Below are 23,724 nucleotides of genomic sequence, written 5' to 3'. Positions count from 1 at the left end.
AGAAGATTACTTAAATTGAATTAGTTATCTGGATGTCCTAATGGCAAAGAAAAAGGAAGAAAGGATTTAAGATTAAAAGAGGGAATCATTGTGGTTGGGTGCAACATTTTTGAGGAATAACTGGTTAAAATTTACTAAAACTTCAAAAAGCTTAGAAAATTTAATTCTAGAAATTTACTTAAGAAACAGTTTTCTTGAGATGCCTGGTTGGCTCAGCGGTTGTGTCTCTCATGAGTAAATAAATAATTAAAAAAAATTTTTTTTTTAATTTTTTTTTTTTAATTTTTAAAAATTTTTAAAAAAGAAAAGAAACAGTTTTGTTTTTGTGTTAAGGATTTGTTCAAGGATGCTGATCACAGCACTGCTTATAATAAGGAAATCCTGGAGTCAATCTACTTGTTCAACAATAATGGATTAAAAACTGTACAATGAAGTTTCTAAGCAAAACATATATAAGAAAAACATTATTTAAATTGCACAATTATACAAGGAAATAATACACAAATATAAAATGTGTATATTTACTAACATAAAAAGTTGTTTGTGATACACTGTTAAATTCATTTATATATATATATACACTGCATTCAAATATATACTATATATTATATATCGTATACTACATATGTGCTTATACATATTATAACTTATGTACAAACCCTTAATATAATCTTTTATTTCTTTACTTTTTAAATATTTTACTTATTTATTCGAGAGACAGAGAGAGAGAGAGAGGCAGAGACACAAGCAGAGGGAGAAGCAGGCTCCATGCAGGGAGCCTAATATGGGACTCAATCCTGGGTCTCCAGGAACACGTGCTGGGCTGAAGGCAGCGCTAAACCGCTGAGCCACCAGGATTGCCCTTAATATTATCTTTTAAAAGTCTACAAAGATATAAATAGCAATGTTTATCTTTTGGCAAAAAGATACAGGTAATTTTTCATTTGTTCCTATATCATAGTTTCCTAAAATGAACACATTATTACATAAAATGTATTTTAAAAATAAAAGGTAAGAAAGAAGGCTATTTATGCCTAGGCCAGGAAGAGAAAGGCAAAACAGGAAGACAAGTCCTACTCATGGATCTATGCTACTGCAGAAATAATAGGAAATTACTTCTGGAAAAACTGGTAAGAGACCCAAGTATTTCCATCATCTGATACAATTAGTAACTAAAAAGCTTAAAATGTAAAAGTATAGGGTGCCCAAGTGGCTCAGTTGGTTGAGCGGCTGAGTCTTGATTTCAACTTAGGTCATGTTCTTAGTGTCCTGGGATCAATTTCAACTTAGGTCATGTTCTTAGTGTCCTGGGATCAAGCCCCATGACAAGCTCCACCCTTAGCAGGAACTCTGCTTGAGATTCTCTCTCTCCCTCTGCCCCTGTCCCAGTGCACGTACACATATGCATGCTCTTTAATAAAAATATAAACAGGGACGTCTGGGTGGCTCAGTGGTTGAGTGTCTGCCTTTTGCTCAGGGCATGATCCGGGAGTTCCAGGATCGAGTCCCGCATTGGGCTCCTTGCATGGAGCCTGCTTCTCCCTCTGCCTATGTCTCTGCCTCTTTCTCTCTCTGTTTCTCATGAATAAATAAATAAAATCTTTAAAAATAAATAAATAAATCTTTAAAAAAAGAAGAGGGAAAGAAGGCACAGTGCCCCTAAAAAAGGAGGTGCATGTGTGAAGTAATACACTGGTTCACAAGACAATGCTAAAAGTCACATCCTTCTCAGACAGTCCTATTTACCTTAAATAGAAGCAAACAGAAGTAACTAGTTAATGATATCTGCCTGAAATAATTAGTTTTTTTTTTTTATTATTTATGATAGTCACAGAGAGAGAGAGGCAGAGACACAGGCAGAGGGAGAAGCAGGCTCCATGCACCGGGAGCCCGACGTGGGATTCGATCCCGGGTCTCCAGGATCGCGCCCTGGGCCAAAGACAGGTGCCAAACTGCTGCGCCACCCAGGGGTCCCAATAATTAGTATTTTATTTTAATTTATAATAGCATTACACAATATAGTCTATGGGACTCAGTTAATCTGATTAACAATAACCATACATCTAAAGTTCAGACAAAACGAGGGCAGGAGAGAGCACAATAGAAGTGTCCCAACAATCAAGAAAAAGGATAGATTATCTTTTTAGCTATTTACCTCGTAGTGTGACATGAGCTGAGTCATCTCCACAGTAACGGCAAATCAACCCTGGGTTCCGATTAGGAAAATATGAGGGTAAGAATAATGACCAGAAGGGGTAACCAGGAAAAAGAGCCTCTTAAAATTGGTGCCGAGAACTGAAGCATATATGCATGTTCCAATCCATCCAAAAAATCCTTCATCTCTCAGCAGAGGCGTGAGGACACCAAGTTTCACCTGACCATAATTTGTATAAAGTTTATTATGTAATAAGCAATGTGTTAAGGGCTGTGTCCCAATGATTTTTTTTAAGTATATATTTTATTCATAAGTCACCTGATGACAAAATTCTAGATTCTTCTAAGTTATTAGAAATAAAGAAGTCAAACATCTATGTATTTTTTTCATAGAGAAAGATAGCATTTTTAGGTATCTGGTACAATCCCAGACCCCATACTTAAATGGCTTGTCCTTGGGGAATTTTCTTAATCTTTCAGTTTCTTTTTTTTTTTTTTTTTTTTGTCCCAATGATTTTAAAGCTACATCCCCCAGGCAGCTGAGTATAGTGGAAAGAACAGAGACTATAAGGATCAAAAAATCTGGATCCAAATCCCCATAGTGCCACTTACTCACAGTAAGATCCAGGAAAAACAAAGTTTTTTCTTGGGTAAACCAGAGATGATAATATACCTGTCGCTACTTTATAGGATTATTGTAAGAAACAAATAACATACTGATTATGAAAGAGCTAAACAAACATTAGTCACTTTTAGTCATTTTAATCGGACTTTATTTTTGTAAAAATGTTGGAAGGTAGAGGCCAGTATGATTCATGAGCTCAAACCCCTCCAAGGATAGGTCAGGCTATCTGCCTGGCTTCTCAATTCATCTTCTCAAAATCTCAGTGGGAGATGACATTTAACAGAAATAGAGATACATTCGACCTAATTTCATCTTGCCCCTCAGAGTAATATTTTTAAATAGTACTTCACATAACTGAAGAGAAACAGCCTTCTAATAACACTCAAACGTACAGACAGTCCAGTATGGCCAAGTGAAAGCGCCTGCTCCAATTAATAGAACTTGGACTTAGTTCTCAACAAAGCTCTGAAAATGCAACTTATCACTTGTTAATAACCTTCATATTTCTCTTCCTGTATATTTGGTCTGAAACCACAATTTAAAGTTAAGAAGTGAAACATAAATTTTGAAAGCAAAAGCAGAATAAGAAATCTAATAACTAAGTCAATTCACAATCTAGCCCATTTGTCTTTATCAGAAACACTGGAAATGATGGTTATAGTTAAAATGATAAACGTAATACAAACTAACAAAAACACTTAAATGTATTAATAAGCCTAAACTGAAGGCTATATCCACAAGTCAATTCTGGAACTAGGATTTATACACCTGCACCAGTGACGGCACTGTTTTATGTCTATCTTCACCAAGATGAAAGTATTTTAAGGACTTGTTTTATAGTTTTCACAATATTTCTATGAAGATAGAAAAAGAGTTTTTAAATAATTTGCCTTCAGACATGGTCCAGAGCTTCATATCTAACATCAGAATCATGTTCTTTTTTTAGGCAGTCATAAAATAGGCCACTTCTGCACAGTAAGAAAAACAAACACTAAATAAGATTTAACCAAATGATTTATAAAATAGTAAACATCTGTAACAGTATACTTCATCGTAATAGCACACTTTATTTTCACAGTAACCTTACATAATGCTTAACATCTAATAAATAACTTTTAATAAGATACCCAATTAGCTTAATAAAACATGTAATTTAACTAAGATTTTTAAAGCACGGTCCTTATTTTTTGCTGTTAATTTATTTTTGCAAGTTATTCACTCTCCCTCACCCTAACATGAAAACCCAATAATCTTTTATGCCAGACTACCAGGGCACAGGAAGGACAGTATATTCAGACAAATGGTATTACTATCAAAAAAGAGAGAAAGAAAGTAGGTGATGCTTTGATATCAAATCAGAGAAATAATAAACAGCATATACATCCATTTTCTATCACCTTCATATTTGGGGTCATTAGGCACGCCTATTTATTAGCATTTAAATATTAGAGAATGTTGGTAGAGAGACACATAGTAGAGGCAGCTATATATTTATTTACAAAATTATGCTTAAAAAAATGGTATTGGAGTGGGCAACACATTCAACAGCTGAACTTAATTTAATTAAAATCACAATGATCTGTATGTACTCTTGTACCAGCCAATAAGATGGGATGATGGCAATGGCAATGACTATGTCTGAGTTCTAATTCCAGACCTTCAAGTTTACAATTTAGCTACAGTAATAGGGTCAGGTGATTCAGTAAGATCAAGAGATATTTAAGACTTCTGATTACAGAGACAGTCACATAGCTAAGTCCTTCATTTGCTTCAAATATCGGCTCAAATCTAACCTTCTCAATGAGACGTACCCTCATGATCCTCATTTAATTCCCTAACCTGCTCCCCCTCCCATCCTGGCAATCCTGATCCCCCTTAACCTGTTCAACGTTTCCTTCTTTCCATATCTTCAATCACCTTCTCACACATACATACACAACTTACTATATCTATTGTCCCTCTTCCCCTACTAGAATATAAGTTCCATGAGAGCAAGAATCTTTGTCTACTTTGTTCACCTATGTATCCCAAGGCCCCAGTACAGTGTCTGGCACAGAAGAGGTCCTCTCTAAATATTGGTTGAATGTTAAATACCCCTTTCAAACCTGTCATCACTCTGCTCCCCCACCCCAGCTCCCCATTTATCAATGTGCCTCATCATAACCATACTTGCAGGGAAACAACTGGGGCTGGAAATCAATAGAGTCTCTACTTTAGAAAGGAAGAGGGAGAGAAAAAAGGAGGGAGGGTAGAAGAAAGGGAGGGAAGGAAGCTTTAAAAGTATTCCCTACATTCCTAACAATCTCATCCTAAGTTTTTGCCTTTTATCTTTCTAAATTTTCAATTCCTCTCAAATCCTTTGTCTTGTTTTCATTCCCTGTTGAATTCCTTCTCAAAATTCAGCAACACTCTTGGTCACTTGGGTGATAAAACAATACTGAAGAATAATAACTGAAAAACTGTAATCAGTCTCAATGGGGAAAAAGAAACAGTGGAAGAAACGTCTGTCTCATTTCTTTTTCCTTTCATAGCTACATTCTTCAAGGAGGAGTCTACATTCCCTCTACTTCTTTACTTACCATTTATACTTACACCTCAACAATTTTGCTTTTAAAAAATTCATTTTATTTTTAATTCAAGTATAGCTGCTATACAGTGTTACATCAGTTTCAGGTATACAACCTGAACAACAACTCTATACTTTATGCCATGCTCACAAGTATAGCTACTATCTGTCACCATGCAACACTATTACAATACCACTGACTATATTATATTCCCCATGCTCTACCTTTCATAACTACGACTTATTCATTCCATAACTAGAAGCCTGTACCTTCCACTTCCCTTTATTCATTTTGCCCAACCCCCTACCCCTAACCCCTCCCTGCTGGCAACCACCAGTTGTTCTCTGTACTTATGGCTCTGTTTCTGCTTTTTTTGTTTGTTCGTTCATTTGTTTTGTTTTTCAGATTCCACACATAAGTGAGGTCATATGGTATTTGTCTTTCTCTGATTTATTTCACTTAGCATAATACCCTCTAGGTCCATCCATGTCATTGCAAATGGCAAGATTTCATTCTTTTTATGGCTGCATAATATTCCATTGTGTATATCTATACCACATCTTCTTTATCCATCCATCTACTGATGGACCCTTGGGATACTCCCATATCCTGGCTACTGTATATGCTGCAATAAACAGAGGGATACATATAATTTTTTTGAATTAGTGTTTTTGTTTTCTTTGGGTAAATACCCAGTAGTGGAATTACTCGATTATATGGCATTTCTATTCTTAATTTTTTGAGCAACCTCCATACTCTTTTATACAGTGGCTGAATCAATTTACATTCTCACCAACAGTGTGAGAAGATTCCTTTTTTTCTACATCCTTGCCAACGCTTGGTATTTTTGGTCTTTTTGATACTAGCCATTCTGACCGGTGTAGGGTAAAACTTTATTCGGTTTTGATTTGCATTTCCCTGAGGTTACTGATGTTGAATCTTTTGCTCCTAATGAACCCTTTTGATTCCTTATTTGTATGACTGCCATGTTGCTCACTCCTTCAAAACGTATTCACTGAGCACATGCTATCTGGTAGGCACTATGCTAGGCTAGCCAATTGAATGGTAAACACAAGGTCCCTGTTCTCATGCAGTTTGAATACAGCATGACGACTGACAGCAACAATGATCTATGACAAATGAGGAGTATTAGGGTAAGAAATCATACAGCACAAAGATATGACCTTATTTAAGGGACAGAAAAGCCCTCCTTGAAAATGCAATGTTTAAAACCAAACCCACAGGTGCGTGGGTGGCTGAGTTAAGGAGCCAACTTGATTTCGGCTCAGGTCATGATCTCAGGGTGGTGAGATTGAGCCCCTCTTCAGGCTCTGCACTCAGTGGGGATTCTGCTTAAGATTCTCTCTCTCCCTCTCTCTTTGCCCCTCCCCTGCTTGTATGCTCTCTCTCTCTCTCTCTCAAATAAACAGATCTTAAAAAAACAAACACCAAAACCGAAGAGTAGAAGATAGACAGTTGAGAAAGAAGAGGAAGAGAATTCTAAGAAAAGGAAATAGTACCTACAAAAACCTGAAGGACAAAGAGTAGAGTACATATAGAGAACTAAATAAAGTTCAGTATGGTTAGAATGTCAAGATAGGCAAGGCCTTAAAATGTGTATTATTCTAAGGCTTTATTCCTTGGACATGGAGAATAAAAGAGGAATGACACAAAACTTCAGATTTATAATTTTTGAAGATCAATATATTTTCCTAATTGTAGTCAGAGCAGAAGGGAGCAAGAATGGATGCAGGAGATGATAAAAAATAAGCTCTTAAAATCTGGGTTTCTACGAAAAGAACTTCCTCATCCCTCTTTATTCCTTTTCAGACGCCTTCAATATATCATTTTCTTCTGCTACCACTCTAACACTACAGCGTTTCTTCAACTCACCTATAAACTCTCTTGGGTGATCTCACCTATACTTCACAGGTCCACCCCATATAGTGATGATGACTCCCAAATCTTTATCCCCAGTTCATCTCTCAAGCCTAGAGCTACATTTCCTACCACTATTAGATACACCCACCAGTGTAATGCCATATGTTAAAAACCAGACACAAGTCCAGACCCACATATTTAGTATTTTCTAGTTTTGCTGATAGCAGCAGTTTTACCACCCAAGTCAGAATTTTAAGTGCTATTGATTACTTGTTTCCCCCAATTAATCACCAGGTAATTTTGACCATCTTTTTTTTTTTTTTTTAATTTTATTATTTATTTGAGAGAAACAGCAGGACGTCAGGCTCAATCCCAGGGTCCTGGGATCATGACCTGAGCTGAAGCCAGATGCTTAACTGACTGAGTCACCCAAGCACCCCATTTTTATCATCTTCTAAATATGATTCAAATCCATCTCTTCCTTTATCTCCAGTTCCAGTGCCTAATTTAGGCTTGCACAAACTCTCATTTGGATTATTCAATCACTTGTCTTTACACTTGTAGCAACTTTACCTAATCCAGCCTCTACACCATGAGAGATCCCTTCTTCAGTGTTTCTTCAGTTTATAGAAGTCCAAATTCTTTGACATGATATATAGACCCATTATCTTATCCTTTTCTGCCAGAAAATTGCCTGTATTCTCCATCTATGACATCTCTGCCATATTTGGTCACACCCAATCTACAAATGCAGATCCCTCAAAATTCATCATAGTTTCTGAAGATGCCAGGTGTTTGCACCCACTATTCCCATAGCCTGAAATACTTTTTTTAAATTTATTTATGATAGTCACAGAGAGAGAGAGAGAGGCAGAGAGACACAGGCAGAGGGAGAAACAGGCTCCATGCACCGGGAGCCCGATGTGGGATTCGATCCCGGGTCTCCAGGATCGCGCCCTGGGCCAAAGGCAGGCGCCAAACCGCTGCGCCACCCAGGGATCCCCCATAGCCTGAAATATTTTTCCCATCTTGTCCACCTGAAAATTACCCTGTGTTATTTTACAATCCAGTCAATGCCTCCTCTTTCTCTTCTTTCTCTTCTCTTCCCTTCCCCTATTCCCAGTAAAGACAGAATTATGTATTTCTTTGACTTCACTTCTACAACAGCACTTTCAATATTATAACTGTTTACATGTCTGTTTTCCTGACTAAATTATATGTTCTCTGTTGATAGCATATTTTCTCTTTCTTGTGTCTCCATCCTCATCCCCTAAAATCCACTTGGCACTGAATAAGTATCTCCAAAATAAATGAATCTATAAGATGGGATCCTAGGATATGCTTCAAAATGCCTTAAGTTATTTTAGAATTGTGACTTCTGGCATAAGGGAGAGATAAGGAGGGTGTATATAAAAAAGGGATTCACCCCAGTTCACCCAGCACCCAGAATAACCTATGGAAGTGATAAAACTATATAATACATAACAAAGATTTCTGTACAAAGTATACATTATTTATTTATTTATTTTGATTTTTTATTATTTTTTAATAATAAATTTATTTTTTATTGGTGTTCAATTTGCCAACATACAGAATAACACCCAGTGCTCATCCCGTCAAGTGCCCCCCTCAGTGCCCATCACCCATTCACCCCCTCCCCCCGCCCTCCTCCCCTTCCACCACCCCTAGTTGGTTTCCCAGAGTTAGGAGTCTTTATGTTCTGTCTCCCTTTCTGATATTTCCTACCCATTTCTTCTCCCTTCCCTTCTATTCCCTTTCACTATTATTTATATTCCCCAAGTGAATGAGAACATATAATGTTTGTCCTTCTCTGATTGGGTTATTTCACTCAGCATAATACCCTCCAGTTCCATCCATGTTGAAGCAAATGGTGGGTATTTGTCATTTCTAATGGCTGAGTAATACTGCATTGCAAAGTATACATTATTTATGATCACAAAAAAGTTTTCTCATTGAAAACAACAAATATGAATAGAATCATTCATTAAATGAGTGTTTGTTCAACAGATCCTTTAAAAATGGTATTTTCAAAGAATATTTAATGACCAGGGAAAAATGCTAACTGTTCCAATTAGAGTAGAAAAAAGATCTACATTGTGATCCTTAGAAATGTATCAGTTTAAAAACATTAGGAAAAAAATCTGAAACTATACTGAATTATGAACAGTGTTATGTCTGGGTAATTTTCTATAACTATTATCATTTGACAAATACTTTTTGAGCATCTGTCTGCTATCATACAGTGATGAACAAGAGCCATCTAGTCCTTCTTTCTTGTAGTTAAACGTCATACTATGTAATCAGTCAGAAAAAGCATGCAAGTTAGAAAAAAATACATGGGTTTGCCCTCTCTGAATTTATATCCCGCAAAAGGTTAAAAAAATTCCTAGGGATGCCTGGGTGGTTCAGTGGTTGAGCATCTGCCTTTGGCAAAGGCCATGATCCTGGGGTTCTGGGACTGAGTCCTGCATCAGTCTCCTTGCAGGGAGCCTGCTTCTTCCTCTGCCTATGTCTCTGCCCCTCTCCCTGTGTCTCTCATGAATAAATAAATAAAATCTTAAAAAAATAATTCCTAGATCTTCTCTTGAATGGAGGTTGGGGACAATTTTGATACAAATATTTTTATATTTTTATATTTTTATAAAGACCACCCCAATGACTTGGACGATTACAAACTATATCGTATACAATAATTGTTTAGATTACCTGACATGTCTAGTTCTTCTGTGGACCAAAGGTAGTGAAAACTCTCAATCTCTAGACTTCCTCTTCGGTTGGCAGATTTAAATATTAACATTAATACAAATAAAATATGCTCAGCTGAAATTTAATCCGTCATCCAACTTCCACATTTCTTTTCTCTTTTGTGTTTCTTTCCACTCTACCATTTCCTGCTTTATATATCTAAAAGAATTTTTGCCCATTCAACCAGGGAATATGCATCTTAAAATTAAGCTCTCCCCCACTGGAGATTATCAGGGAAGACAGGAGATTGAGAGGGGAATCTATGTTTTTGAAGAGCATATATAAAATTTACAAAGAGTCTCAAAGCTGGTCCTTTTAAAGCTCCTGCTTCATAAGATACTTGCTTTTCCTTGCAAGAATAAAATCCTGCTCCAGATAGTTGCTGTAGTTGTAACATTTATTTAGAAAAGTAGATAATACCTGACTAGAACGTAACTAATTTACCTTCATTATTCTTCACTATTATTATTTTACTAGTTTGTATCACTGACTGAAAATACTTCTAAAGCTTCCAAGGATTTTCAGCTCATCAGAAACACAGTGATAGCAAAATTACTCTAACTGCTCTGAGTTTCAAAACTTCAGCACTACATTCTGACTGTTACATGTTTTTAGGTATATAAAAAGGAATAAATACAAACTGACACAATTCTGTAAGGTTTAGAGAGCTGCAAATGGATATGCTATGAAATAGTTTTCCAGAAATATTTTTCCTAAAGAACTCAAATAATTAAAATTTGTACTAAAAATATACAGCTGGCTATCTTAATAGACATTACAGACAGACACAGAGTCTTAAGTGCTGAGTGTTGTGACGTCAAAAGACAACTAGGTGACAGAATTACTGAGAGTTATTCATTCGTTCATTTATCGAATTTTTAGAAGCACTTACTCTGTGGCAGGTATAATTACAGGTACTGTAGGAGGAGTGAAAACAGATAAAAACTCCTGTCCTCATGGAGTATGTTAGTGGATTGAAACAGATAATAAACAAGAAAAAAATAAAGATTATGTTATGTGGTGATTAAGTGCAAAGAAAAAAATACATCAGTAAAAAAAGATGTAGTGTAAAAGAAAGAAGGGAAGGGAGCAAGTCATGGCTGTCTGAGGAAAAACATTCTGAGCAGAGGAAAATGCAAGAACAAAGACCCAAAGGTAGGAAGATGCTTATTACGTTTAAGGAAGAGAAAACAGACCAGGGTGGCTAGAACAGAATGAAGATGGTAAAGAGTAATAGATGAAGAGGGAGAGATAAGAGGAACAGCGGGGGCTTCCTGGAGGAGCTTGTGAGGAAGGCTTTCAAGGACAGGTAAGAGAGGTAACATTTGAAAGGGGGGTGGGAGGTGATTCCAGGTAATTAGAACAAAGGAAAACAAAAGATAAGGAACCAGGATATTGAGGATGTTTAGGAATCAGAGACTAGCCAGGAGTGGAATCAGTATACACATGTAAGCGCGGGGAAGCATGAATGTGGTGAGGAAGGAGATGGGTGTGTGTGTGTGTGTGTGTGTGTGTGTGTGAAGATGATGTATGATAAATATTCAGTCATTGATCCTCTCTTTAAGAGATGTGGAAGAGACGTGGGGCAGGGAGGTACCCCCTTTGCTTTTCCTGGCAAGAATAAAATCCTGTTCCAGAGAATTGCTGTAGTCATTATATTTATAATAATAATAATAAAAAAGGTGATCTTGGAATTTTTGTGGAGAAAACATGTTAAATTTTCTTGTAGTAGGAAGAAAAAATATGTAAGAACTGGAATTTAGACTATTTCATTAACAAGAACTGAATTGCACTGATCTAATACATAGTGACTCGTAAGATGAAAATGACTAAAGAGTAGGAATGAGAAGACAAAATAAGAATTTCAATTTTTTAAAGAGCATTCCACAAAAGGGCTAATCCATGGCTAAACAATGAAGAGTTAATTACCTCTACTTCTACATAAAGAGGATTCTGTTATTTTTATCCACTTTGAATTCAAAGGTATTCACAGGGCAAGAATTGGGACTTTCCTCACAGTTCAAAACCCCATTCCTGTAACAGTGCCTAGCATAGAAGATTCAAATGTCCTTTTAATGAATAAAAAGCCTACCCATCACAGTCCATCTCAGTAAAATGACACAGTGCTAGAATTGTCATGTACTACTTTGAATCATTATTACTAATAGAACAAATAAAAGCAAAAAAGGAGCTGAAAGGCAATGTTTTCTTTACATTCTACCATCTGTGCAATAAAATGACATAGCCCAAAGGAGTCTACAGTAAATCACACATATGACAGAAGACCATTTAAGCTATACATGCAGGAGTGTTGTTTGGAATAATGAGATATATATCATATTAAATCTAATGAGGAAAGCTGTTGCAAAAATCAAAGGAAATTTTCCTTAATATATCCATATGAGTTACATTAATGCTTCTCTTGAAGTAGAAAAAACAAAAAGCATAAACCAATCTGAAGCGATCTCTTTCCTTTTAATCCTTCAAGAACCCAGTGGATTTATGGAATTGTTTGCTTCTCTATAATTTTTCTTTAATATCAAATTAACAGTACCTTACCCTCTCATTTGTCGCAAATAATGCCAGGGAACACAATTAAAAAGACAACAGCTTTTATCCCCTCTCCGGTCATGGAATGTTCTAAATCCCTGAGAGAGGAACTGCTAAAGTAGGGGGAAAAAAAAAAAACCAACCAAATACAAATGATGAAACATCTGCCGGGAAAAGCAGAATCCTACATAGGATAATGTTTATGCACACATCATTTTGATTAGTATTAGACCGTTTACAGTGAAAACTGACAGATCTGGTTTCACTACGACTTTTAAAACTCAAGCTCAACCACGTCAGAGTTTTTGTTTTTTTTTTCTTTAAACGCAAATGCCTCGGGTCTCACCTACTGTCTTTCATGAAGCATTTTTCCTTGCTAAGACTGGCACGTCCTCAAGTGCAACTCTAGAAGCAGCCTCGAACTCCCCCTCGATACCACAAATAAACGCCAGAAGCCTTCCTAGCACACACAAGAGTACAACAGTGGTCTTGCAAAGGTCTGGTTAGTTCTGCGTGTCGGCAGCGACCAGAGCGAGGAATGAAAATAAGGTGCTCTGAGCGGAGTAAAAAGGGACCCTGGCCGCTCCCCCCCCACGATGCGACAATAAAGCATCCTCCCCACGCCGCACACTTGGCCGGGAGGGCGGCCCGGCCCGACTCACCTTGTACACGTCCCCGTAGGTGCCACTGCCGACCCTCTGGACGAGCTCGTAGTCCTGCTGCGGGTTCCGCCTCAGGATGTCCGCGGCAGGCCGCAGCGGGGCCTCCATCTTCGCTCAGGGCCCGGCCCCCGCCGGCTCTGCCCCCGGCGCCCCGAGTCCCGCTAACGAGGATGAGCGGCGCCGCTTCCCAACATGGAGCCTCCGCCCGCAGCTCCGCCTGCACGAGGGACGAGCAGAGGCTGCAACCCCGAGCGGCCCGGCCCCTTCCCTTCCGGCCCGCCGGGGAGCGCGGACGAGCGGGCCTGCAAGGGTCCCCGGCGCCCCGTAGTCCCGTCCGGGCGCGGCCCTTCCCCCTCCCGGCCGTCCGCGAACACCCGCCGGCCTCCCCGCCCGCCGGGGCCTGGGGCCGGCTCGGTACCCGAGGGGGGCGGCCCCGCTCTTTGTTGAGCGTGGAGCCGGGGACCTACTTCCACGCCGGCGCCGGCGTCCCGCGTCCCGCGTCCCGGCGCCCGCTGCCGCTGCGGACCCTGCGCCGCCGCCGCCGCCGCCGCCGCCCGCCGCCCCGCACGTCCGCTCGCAGGCGGCGGAGGCGCGTACCGCCGTCGTCGCCGCCGCCGCCGCCGCCGCCGCACCACGTCCCCCACCCGGGGCTGCGTCACCGGGTGAAACGTTCCCGGCCAGCGTGGGTCGGCGCCCAGCGGCCCGCCCGAGCGCGCCGGCCGCGGGACCAGAGTGCCGCCCTGAGGCCTGGTCGGGACACGACAGCCTCCCGGCCGCCAGGCCACCGCCCCCCCCCCCCCCCCCGCCGGTGCGCGTCCTTCCTCAGCCTCAGGCTGCGCCCCCCGCTGAGGTGACGCCCCCCCCCCCCGGGCGGGCCTTCGCGAGCCTACGGGCCTCCGCTAAACCGCCCCCCCAGATTCGCCAGGTAAATTTGGAGGGTGACGGGTAGAGGGGGGAAGGGTGGGCGCGACGGCAGCCTCTCCAGGTCAACGCGGAAAAGGTAGGTAGGCTGAGGGCACTGGGCCAGAAGTCACCTGCCGCGGGGCGCCGGGGAAGGAGGTCGGGGCAGGGCCGGCCTAGCCTCGCCGCGGCACACCCTACCACTGCACCTTCCTGTTTTGCAAATCATTCCCGGTGGTACCAGTTTGAGGCTGCACTACACACCTACCTGCACAACCTGTCTTCTCCTGAGTTTTTCCACGACATTTCCGAAAGCCTGAATTCCCAGGAAGCCTCAGTGGCCTTTATCCCTGTTGGGGATACACGCTATGCCTCATGGCGGGACTGCGCCTTGCATGGGACCCGGAGCTCTGCACGAGATAAAAACAAAAGCAGAGCCCACAACCTGATTCTGGCTCTACCACCTCCTCAGTAGGTGATCTGGGGCAGCACATCATATTTGGCGATATCTCAGGGTCGTTATCTGCTGCTTTTGGGGTTAAGGTTTTGTATCTGGCACCCCCCCCCCAAAAAAAGTGTTTATAAGGCGTCTTACAGAATTATAGAGAGGGTTAATCCATGTAAGAGGTCATAAACTACTTCACAGTGCACAGAGTATGGAAACAGGAGTTCGAGGAAGTCATTGGGCTGATGTTTCACAAGCTGTTTTGCAATTTCAGTTCCAGTCCTGTTCTGAAGGTAGAAATAAAGTTGCCAGATTTATGTATTTCAGTAGAAATACATAAAAGATATTTCAGGAGAAGTTTCCAACAGAAAAGCCAGATAATGCTCAGCCAATGCGTTTAGTAACTGAAAAATCAGGAAAGAGCAAGTTGCAGATGTTGGCTTGTGAGTTTGAGCATCCAATTCAATTCCGTTCTCAGGCGATATACTCCTTGTTGGTGATCATTGTAATTAATTGTATAATGTAGAAATTAAATTTACACCTTAACAGGACAAGGAATATATGTATTTTCTTGTGCTCCCTGCACAAAAGGCACTTATTTAGCGAACATAAGTAAGCTCAGACTTACATGCTCTATGGACAAAGCCTATGTGTTTGCTGCATTGAAAAAATTGTTGAAGAACAGTTCCTTCTTTCAAAGCTTCTTGGCACTTGTTTTGGTGGGCACATACTTTTGGCTTCAATGACTCAAAATCTTTTCAAATGTTCTATTGGTATCCTAGTACTTGTTTACAGTCATAAATTCTTTTTTTTCTTCCTTTGACCCTATAAGCATTGATCCTTTTTCTAGTCTGGAGTTTATTCTTACTTATTTATACTTGCATTATTCCAGAGAATTTGAGGCAGCATACAGAAAATACATACTATTACACAAGATCAAAATAGGTAAATGAAGAAATAGGTATGATGTTAAAGAGAGGGAGAAGAGGATACTAGAGCAATGCAGCAAATTCGCCAAAGCAGCGGGGTTTTATAGTGTTTTTGAGATCACAATGAAGCAGTTGATCAAGAGAGGCACATCTTGTCCTACTACGAAGACTTTAGAGAATTTTACCTCATGAGCCTTCATAAAGTGGAAACGCTGAACTCCCAATTTGAAACAAGGGTAAGTGTCTGATAATCCTTCAAGCAAGCATGTTATTCTTGAAACACAATGTTTGATATGAATTGAGTAATAAAAAGTTTGAGGTCATAGGCTTCAACAAGACTCTGGAGTGCAGATATTTTTATGTTGCCAGCAATGGCAGATCCATATGCTTTGACTATCAATTCAGAGGCGGATAGCATGGAAAAAGTTGAAATTTTACGTGGTGATTTAAAAATATGTCTGCTATAATCATTACTTATACTGCCATTGATGCAAAGAGGAAAACATTTGTTTTATTCTAACTCCAAAAGAATCTTATTTAAAAATCTTATTTAAAAATACTGGTTGAGTTCATTTAAACAAGATCAGTGAAATCATAGCTGGTGAGTTAAATATTACATAGCTGGTGAGTTAAATATTACATGGTCAAGTTTAATATCCATAAAATAAACATATGGCACATAAATTTAATTTTACACCCTAAACAATTAAGCACAGAGCTTTCAATAATAAAATGTAATAATAATAATTTTAAAATTGTCGCTAGCAGTTTCTTACAAACTGCCGAATGTTATAACAAAGTATGAAATAAGAATACATATAACTTGATAAGCCCTTTATCTCTGCCTCATTATCATATATTCTTTGTGTCTTCATAATATCTGACATGTAAAATATCTTCCAGGTTTTACTCTCATCTACATAACAACCTGTAATGGTTTGCTCTGTGTTTTGTAGTGTTTTTCCATTCTGTCAAAGTTCTTTAGTAAAATGCTAATTGTAATCTGTGGCTCCTGGTTTCTTCAGCCAAGGCTGAATAAAAAAAAAAAAAAACTGGAAAATTTTTAACTTCTACCTAGGTAAGGTTTGCAACTAATTATCCAAGATAGAAAGCCTTATTAAAACTCAAGTGTGACAGAACAGAGCATGAGGACATTAAGTTTTGTGTATGGAACATGTAGGCTTAACCTGTATAATCTCCTGATGAACCTTCTGGCATAAACTAGTTGCAAAAAGTAACACTGTGTGATTGAGTTTATTGCTCCATGGATTTGTTAGATATAATTAAATTTTGGGAGACATCTGCCACAGTTATGATTTAGATTTTCAAATAGTTCAGCTATTCTTTCTGTTACTAATTAGGGTCAGTTGTCTATTGAGGGAAGAATCATGTTTTTGAAGAATAGAAGAGCTCTATTTTGTTCTGGACAGCAGTAGACCATGTATCTCATTCAGAATCAGTATCAAGTCAGTATGAGGGGAGTTTTAAAAAAGAAGCGTTGCGGTACCTGGTTGGCTAGATCAGTGGAGCGTGTGACTCTTGATCTCAGGGTTGTAGGTTTGAGCCTACATTGGGTGTAGAGATTACTTAAAATCGTTTTGAATTATAAAAACAAAAATTTAAAAAATAAAAAAAGAACAGTTGAATATTCCTTTTTTTATCCAGCTTGAAATGATCATCTGATATGTTAAAATTAACCTTGATTCCCAGGATGGATTTTAGGTTTTTATCAGGATTGGTAGCAGGGTTCCTGTATTTGGCTCACAACTCGATCCTGTCTGCAAATTCAGTAACTAAGAAAAAAATGTAAGTTATAAATAATCTTACGTTGTTCCTTGATTTCCTCACAGTATAATAAGTATAACATCCAGAAGAGATGCTCAGAGTTTGCTTTCACCTCATATAAACTAATGTTCTCAGAAGCCCTAATGGTCAGAAGAGACCACAATGCCTCACTGTGGCCCTATCCTATACCTCTACCACTCTTACAGTATTCTAACTAGCTCTTTTTTTCCTTGCCCCTTTAAGATGAGTATAATAATGGCATTCCACTGTTTCTAGTCTCAGGGTGTTTCACTATCCCTTATTAGTTCCTTAAACCCTGTTCTCATTTTTATAAATAGTCCTTTCATTAGATTCTCTCTTTGTGCTGTATCTTTCTTGCCAGAACCGTGATTAATAGTTACAGGTATTAGAAGAAACCTCAGGAAAGAAACCCTTGCTTTGTGGGATGGTATTACTCACATAATCTGGTGATTACCTATATAAACTTCTTGCCATGGAAAATGAAACAAGGGTGTCACAATTACTGAAATAACCATCAATAGTGACAGGAGATGGAGGGCGCAGCAATGGAAGGCCAATATCTAGCACTTAGCTGCTTTGATAGTGATGATCACTAAAATCATGCTGTCATTTGCTCTTATTGCCTCTGAGAGAATACTTGAGGAAAAAAAAAAAAAGACAAATAGCCTGAGTTCCAAACTGAAGGCATGAGTAGAAAATCCAAAAGCTTCTTTGACAGCTTCGAAGAAACCTATTTCTCATGTAGCTGAAGGGGAAATAATGGCTGAGAATCAAGCCCATAGCTGAATAGTAAAGGCTCTTGAGTTGCAATAGTATTTAAATGTGAGACCTAGATCTGTTATGCCAAGGTAAGAGCTCTGGTATAGAAGTACTGGGATCCTGCAACAAGGATGGGGGCATTTGGATAGATATAAATGACACTGAGAACTTTGAACAAGAATAATGTTTCAAATAAGTGATAGACATTAAGGAGTGCACTTGTGATGAGCACCGGGTGATCTATGGAAGTGTTGAATCACTATACTGTACACCTGAAACTAATATGACACTGTATGTTAACTAACTGGAATTTAAATAAAAACTTTAAAAAGGAGAGAGATTTTAGCATAGCCCTGATGGAAAAGGACAAGACCTGTTCTTGGAGAAGAAAACTTTTGCACTGCTGGAATTACAGGGTCTTGCCAAATACCTGTGATTCAGGTTGACTTGAGCAGTGGTAGTCTTTCTGAATTGGCTATTTGAAGTCTCTATGCTGAGATGCCAGAACTTCCAAGACATACTGTAGAGGAAGGAATCTGAAGATTCACGGAGATGGGAATGTTGGACTTGCCCTTTTATATGCATCTGGCTTAGTAATGCTCTATCCATACCATCCCTATAAGGGCCTATAATATCTGCCTTTATCAAAGCATTGAGATAAAGGGCTACAGATGTCCTTGAAAAATTCTTTGGTGGCTGTCCTAATTGGTTGGAAATGATAATGGAGATGCCACAATGAAATCAGGATCCATGATTTCAGTGGGAATATTTGAAATCCTGGTAGAGGCCAGGTGGGACTTAACTGTCAAAGGCATGTTCAGCGCAATTACCATGATAACCCTCAGGAGGAAGTGATAATCAAGGGTGTTTGCAAGGATCTTCGATGGTGTATGATCATCAATGTCAATTAATGAAACCAATAGTCTACCTAAGTGCTACTTGACATATATAAGCAGAAAAATTTCAGGTCTGATGAGAAATTGAACTCAGGTCACTGTGATGGTGATTTAGTACATATCACCCAATTCTTAAACTGTAACCAGTTCACAAGTCTAGAGTACCTGAATTGAGGGAGAAGCCTCACAGTTGTATTTCTACATGTGGAGTCTTTACTAGAACAAATCAACACAGCCCTTGGCACCTAGAATATAGCTATTGAATTGACACTTAGAATGTAGATTTCAGTTCCCTTTAAAAGAAATAATCAGAAGCAGTTTGCCTTCACATGACTTGGATAGCACTGTCATTATCTTAACCTCAGACCCATGTAAACACTTCAGTTATAATATGCTGTAATTCCAGAGGGACCTTTGTTTTCTTGATATCTAGTAGAACATCCTGTTAGTCTATTACCTTGATGACGTAGTGCAAACTGGATAAGTAAACAGGAAATAGCAACTGCCCAAGATACCTTAAAAAGACCCTTTTATCAGAGGATGAGAAATAAACCTAGTTCAGAGACCTGTGCAATAGTGAAATTTCTAAAAATCAGTGGAATTACTGTGTTCTACATCCACTTCAAAGAACAATACACAGTGCTTGGTTAGACTGTTTGGATTTTGGAGCCACCGTATTGCACGTGCTGCTCTCTGACCCATTTACCATGTAAATCATATGGCGGCCAGTTTTTCATAGGACTTGGAAAAACAGAATGTCCTACAGATGGTCCAGGTTATTGGCACAAGCTGCACTGATAGGGTTTTGGTACAAGAATGTGCCCTCATCTCCTGACAACTATTCTCCATTTGAAAGATAACTCTTGGTTTGTAACCAGGCCTTGGCAAAAACTAAACACCTGACTGGGGGATACTGAGTGACTATGTTTTGTGAACTGCTCTTTAGGAACTGGGTGTTATCTAATTTACTGAATCATTAATTGAACATGGGCAGCATAATTTCATTATCAAATGGAAAGGTATATACTGGAGTGACCTGAGCAGATATGGAAGGCATGGACAGACTTCCTTTGTACCCATCCCTACTTCTTTGCCACCACCGCCCCCCCTTTTTTGAACTTTTTCTCATGGGCATAGCAGAGGAAGGAAAAGCTTGGGCCTGGTTTATTAATGGTCTGCATGATATACTAATACCAACTGGAAGCATATAGCCTCTGAATTATGGCACTACCCTTAATGAGGTGGCCTTGAAAAATAGGGTTGAAGAGAAATTCTCCCCATGGGCATAATATTGAATAGAACATCTGGTTGTCCTCTTTGTTAGGAAGGAGGTATAGATCTATATATATGGCCTGAAGTTTAGATCTATATTTATGTAAAGTGGCTAGTAGGTGGGCCAGTAACTTGGAAAGAAGAATATCTGAGAAAAGGAAATAATGGGAGAGATAATACAGATGGATTCTCAAAATGGACCCAGAATGTGAAAATAACTGTGAACCACATAACTGCCCACAAGAGGGCATTCATTCCAATAATTAGGTTTACAAGATGATCTATTCTATGGTTGTCAGCCACTACTTGATCACTCTGGTGCTAATTTAGTGGGCCCATGTACAAAAGAATTAAGTCCAAATGTGGATTCAATAGCATGGACTTCCATTTGCCAGGGATAATATTACTACCCCTAGGGAGTGTTTAACTTGCTTATAGCAGAAGACATTGCAAGGGCCCCATTATGGTAGTATTTCCTAGACAGACCAGTCAACCACCTGGTGGCAATTTATTATACTAGATCCCTTCCAGTATGGAAAGAAAAGGGATTCATTCTCATGGAAATAGATACAGATTCCAGATACAGGTTTACCTTCCCTGCCTGGAAAGTTTTGTTTTGTTTTTTGTTTTGGGGTTTTTTTTTTGCTAGTACCACAATCCGTGGGTTTACAGAATGCCTTATTTCATCATGTATTATAACATTAAGTTTAAGTGAGAAACTCCTTTTACCTTGAGGAAAATATAACAATGAAATCATGACCATGGAATTAACTAATCTTACCTGAAATTCATCACTTAGAAGAAGCTAGTTTGAGGGAATGGAAGAAAGGTTTGCTGAAGAATCAGTTGCGGTGCTGGCAAGGAGATAACCCAGTGAGGATATGAGATAGGACTTAACTCTGTAGCCATTGTATGTTGCCATCTACCCTACATTCAGAATGTGTGAGCTTAGGAACCAAGGGATAGAGTGGTAGCTCTTCTACTATTCCTAACAACTCACCTGAAGAATTTTTGTCTCTACAACTTTATAATTTTGTCTTTAAAACATTGGGCTTAGTGGATCTTAAGTCCGAAGGGGCAGATACTCCCCAGTAACACAGTCACAATTTCATTAAATAGGAAACTGAAACTGTCAGCTGACCTATAAGAGGCCTTTTAGCCATTGAGGCAACAGTTAGGGGATCATTGTACCGATTGGAGTGATTGGTCCTCACTATTAAGGGGAATTGGTTGTTGCTCTACAAAGAAAACAAGAAGGACTATGTCTGAGACCCTACACGTGCACTAAGATACCTCTTGGTATTCACGTGTCTAATATTACTGAACGATGTGAAGCTGCAGCAACCCAGGAAAGATAAGGCCACTATGGACTTGGACCTATGGAAGTAAGTTTTGGGTCATCCTGTCAGAGGAGATACCACTGAAGGATGGGGAAAAAAGGAAAGCTGTGATTATCACCTTAGGCCTTTTGCTCAAAAACTGTCTTCTCTCCTGTTTCCTTATTATCAGGACCACAGTTTTGTTGACCTTTTTTGAGTGGCTATGTCTATGAGATGAGACAGAGGCCCTCCCCAATGCTAGGGGAGAAATCTCAATTGGCCTAGCCTAATTTCTCTTACTACAAGGATGGTTTATGACAGACAATTCTAGACAATAACAGATAAAGTCTAGGTAAAGTCTATGGGAGTGCTTCTGGAGGGTTTTCCTTGCATTTATCAAGGTACATAAGGCACAGACATGCCTTTTTCTGTTTCTAGGCATGGCTAACTGTGCTGATGACTAGAATGGCAGATGCCATTTTGGAACCCTGATAGGACCCCACATTACAAAATAAGTCCACATACTAAAGGTAGTGAAGTGCAAACTTGGTCCTTGTGGCCAAAGCCTGCTGTTATTCTCCAAAATCCATTCCCCTTCATTTTAAAAAAAATATTTATTTCAGTAATCTCTGCATCCATCATGGGGTCAATGACCCTGAGATCAAGAGTCACATATTCTTCCAACTGAGCCAGCCAGATGTCCTCCCTTCTTTCTTTAGTATTAGGTCTTTTACATGTTAGTTAGATACACATATACATAATATATTTATCAAATAAGTGAGACATGTACTGTCAATGGTATTTGAGTAGAGTTGATATGTGCCACTTTTGGGTTATATTTTTAGAATGGAAATATGCCCTTCTTTCCTTTCTTTCTATTTGGCTGAATGAGGATGCAAATGCCCAAGTAGCAATCTTGGCTTATACCATGGAAGTCCAATATTAGGTTCTTTGATATTTCAAAGCTACCATGTTAGCCCTGGAGGGTTTATGTTCAGATTATATCAGGCGAGAGAAATGAATATCTGTCTTAAGCCGCTGTAATTTTTTACAGCAGCCAAATCCATGTCCTAACTAATATTGTTAATGATGTTAAGCTGCTGAATTAATCACCACAGAACAAACCTGTCTTCAAAAAAATTATGTGACAGTAAATGTCCATTTGGATTAAGCTATTTTGAGTTACAGCTCAAAGCATTTTAACTGATATACTTTTCCAAGTATACAGTTGTTAGTTATACAGGGAAGGAATGAGTTGTAGCATCAACTACTGAGAAACTTGTGATTGAGAGAGCCCTTTTCATTCTTAAGGAGGTTACATTTTATTTTATTATTTTTTCTTTTTTATTGAAGTATAATTAACACATACAGTTATATTAGTTTTAAGTGTACAATATTAAATAGGCCTAGGCATTCCTCAGTGCTCAGTAAGTATGCTCTTGATCCCCTTTATTTCACCCATCCCCCAGTCATCTCCTCTCTGGCAACCACCAGTTGTTCTCTGTATTTGATTCTGTTTTTTTGTCTTTTTTGTTCATTTGTTTTTCTTAAATTCCACATATGAATGAAATCATATGGTATTTATCTTTCTTTGTTGGACTTACTTCGCTTAGCATTATGCACTCTAAGTCCATCCATGTTGATGCAAATGACAGAATGAAGAGAGCCTTTTTTATGATGAGAAATGAGCATCATGAAGGAACTGATGGGAAAAAAATCATTGAGGATATAGGAGGGAAGGAACAAAATATGGAGTAACATCCCAGAGAAGTCAGGATGAGAGGAGAGCTAGAGTACTAATGTACAAATACCTTTTCTTCTTTTTTTCTGATTTAAAATAAACTTGACTTTAATTTTTTAAAAGCAGCCTAGTAATATATAATTACCATGCCATATAATTCACCAATTTAAATAGTATAACTCAGTCATTTTTAGTATATCCACAGAGTTGTACAGAATTGACTTCAAACATTTAAAAAAATTTTAAACACCCCAAAAAGAAACCTGTACTCACTAGCAATCACTCTCCACTTTTTCCTTAACCCCTCTTCCACCCTCCTGCCATAGGTGACCAGTGATCTACTTTCTGTCTTTATAAATATGTTAGTTCTGTACATTTCATATAAATGGAGTCATACAATATGTGGTCTTTATGATTGGCTTCTTTCAGTTAGCATAATGTTTTCAAGATCC

The 23,724-nt window shown here is 39.0% G+C and overlaps 2 protein-coding genes across 6 annotated transcripts in view; one reads left to right on the top strand and one right to left on the bottom strand.

Moving 5' to 3' along the window:
* MAP4K5 (mitogen-activated protein kinase kinase kinase kinase 5) overlaps positions 1 to 14,643 on the bottom strand; it is a 108,913-nt gene extending 94,270 nt beyond the window's left edge. For 2 of the 3 annotated variants that reach the window (XM_041758337.1, XM_041758339.1), the window contains exons 1-2: positions 13,673 to 13,913; positions 13,206 to 13,422 (exon numbers count right to left, since the gene is read on the bottom strand). In XM_041758337.1, the coding sequence (XP_041614271.1) occupies positions 13,206 to 13,313 (108 nt within the window). In that variant the 5' untranslated portion in view covers positions 13,314 to 13,422; positions 13,673 to 13,913. Of the gene's footprint in view, positions 1 to 13,205; positions 13,423 to 13,672; positions 13,914 to 14,373 lie in introns of those variants that run through there. The other variant, XM_041758338.1, reaches the window with a different exon arrangement.
* The window catches only part of ATL1 (atlastin GTPase 1), a 75,136-nt gene continuing 65,427 nt past the window's right edge, over positions 14,016 to 23,724 (top strand). For 2 of the 3 annotated variants that reach the window (XM_041758343.1, XM_041758341.1), the window contains exon 1: positions 14,016 to 14,130. The gene's annotated coding sequence lies outside the window, so the exon portion shown is untranslated. Of the gene's footprint in view, positions 14,131 to 14,777; positions 15,716 to 23,724 lie in introns of those variants that run through there. The other variant, XM_041758342.1, reaches the window with a different exon arrangement.

This window comes from Vulpes lagopus, chromosome 6 (assembly GCF_018345385.1).
Source record: "Vulpes lagopus strain Blue_001 chromosome 6, ASM1834538v1, whole genome shotgun sequence".
NCBI classification, from domain to species: Eukaryota; Metazoa; Chordata; class Mammalia; order Carnivora; family Canidae; genus Vulpes; species Vulpes lagopus.
The sequence above is the reverse complement of the archived record's forward strand: the minus strand, read 5'-3'. Positions and strand labels throughout refer to the sequence as shown.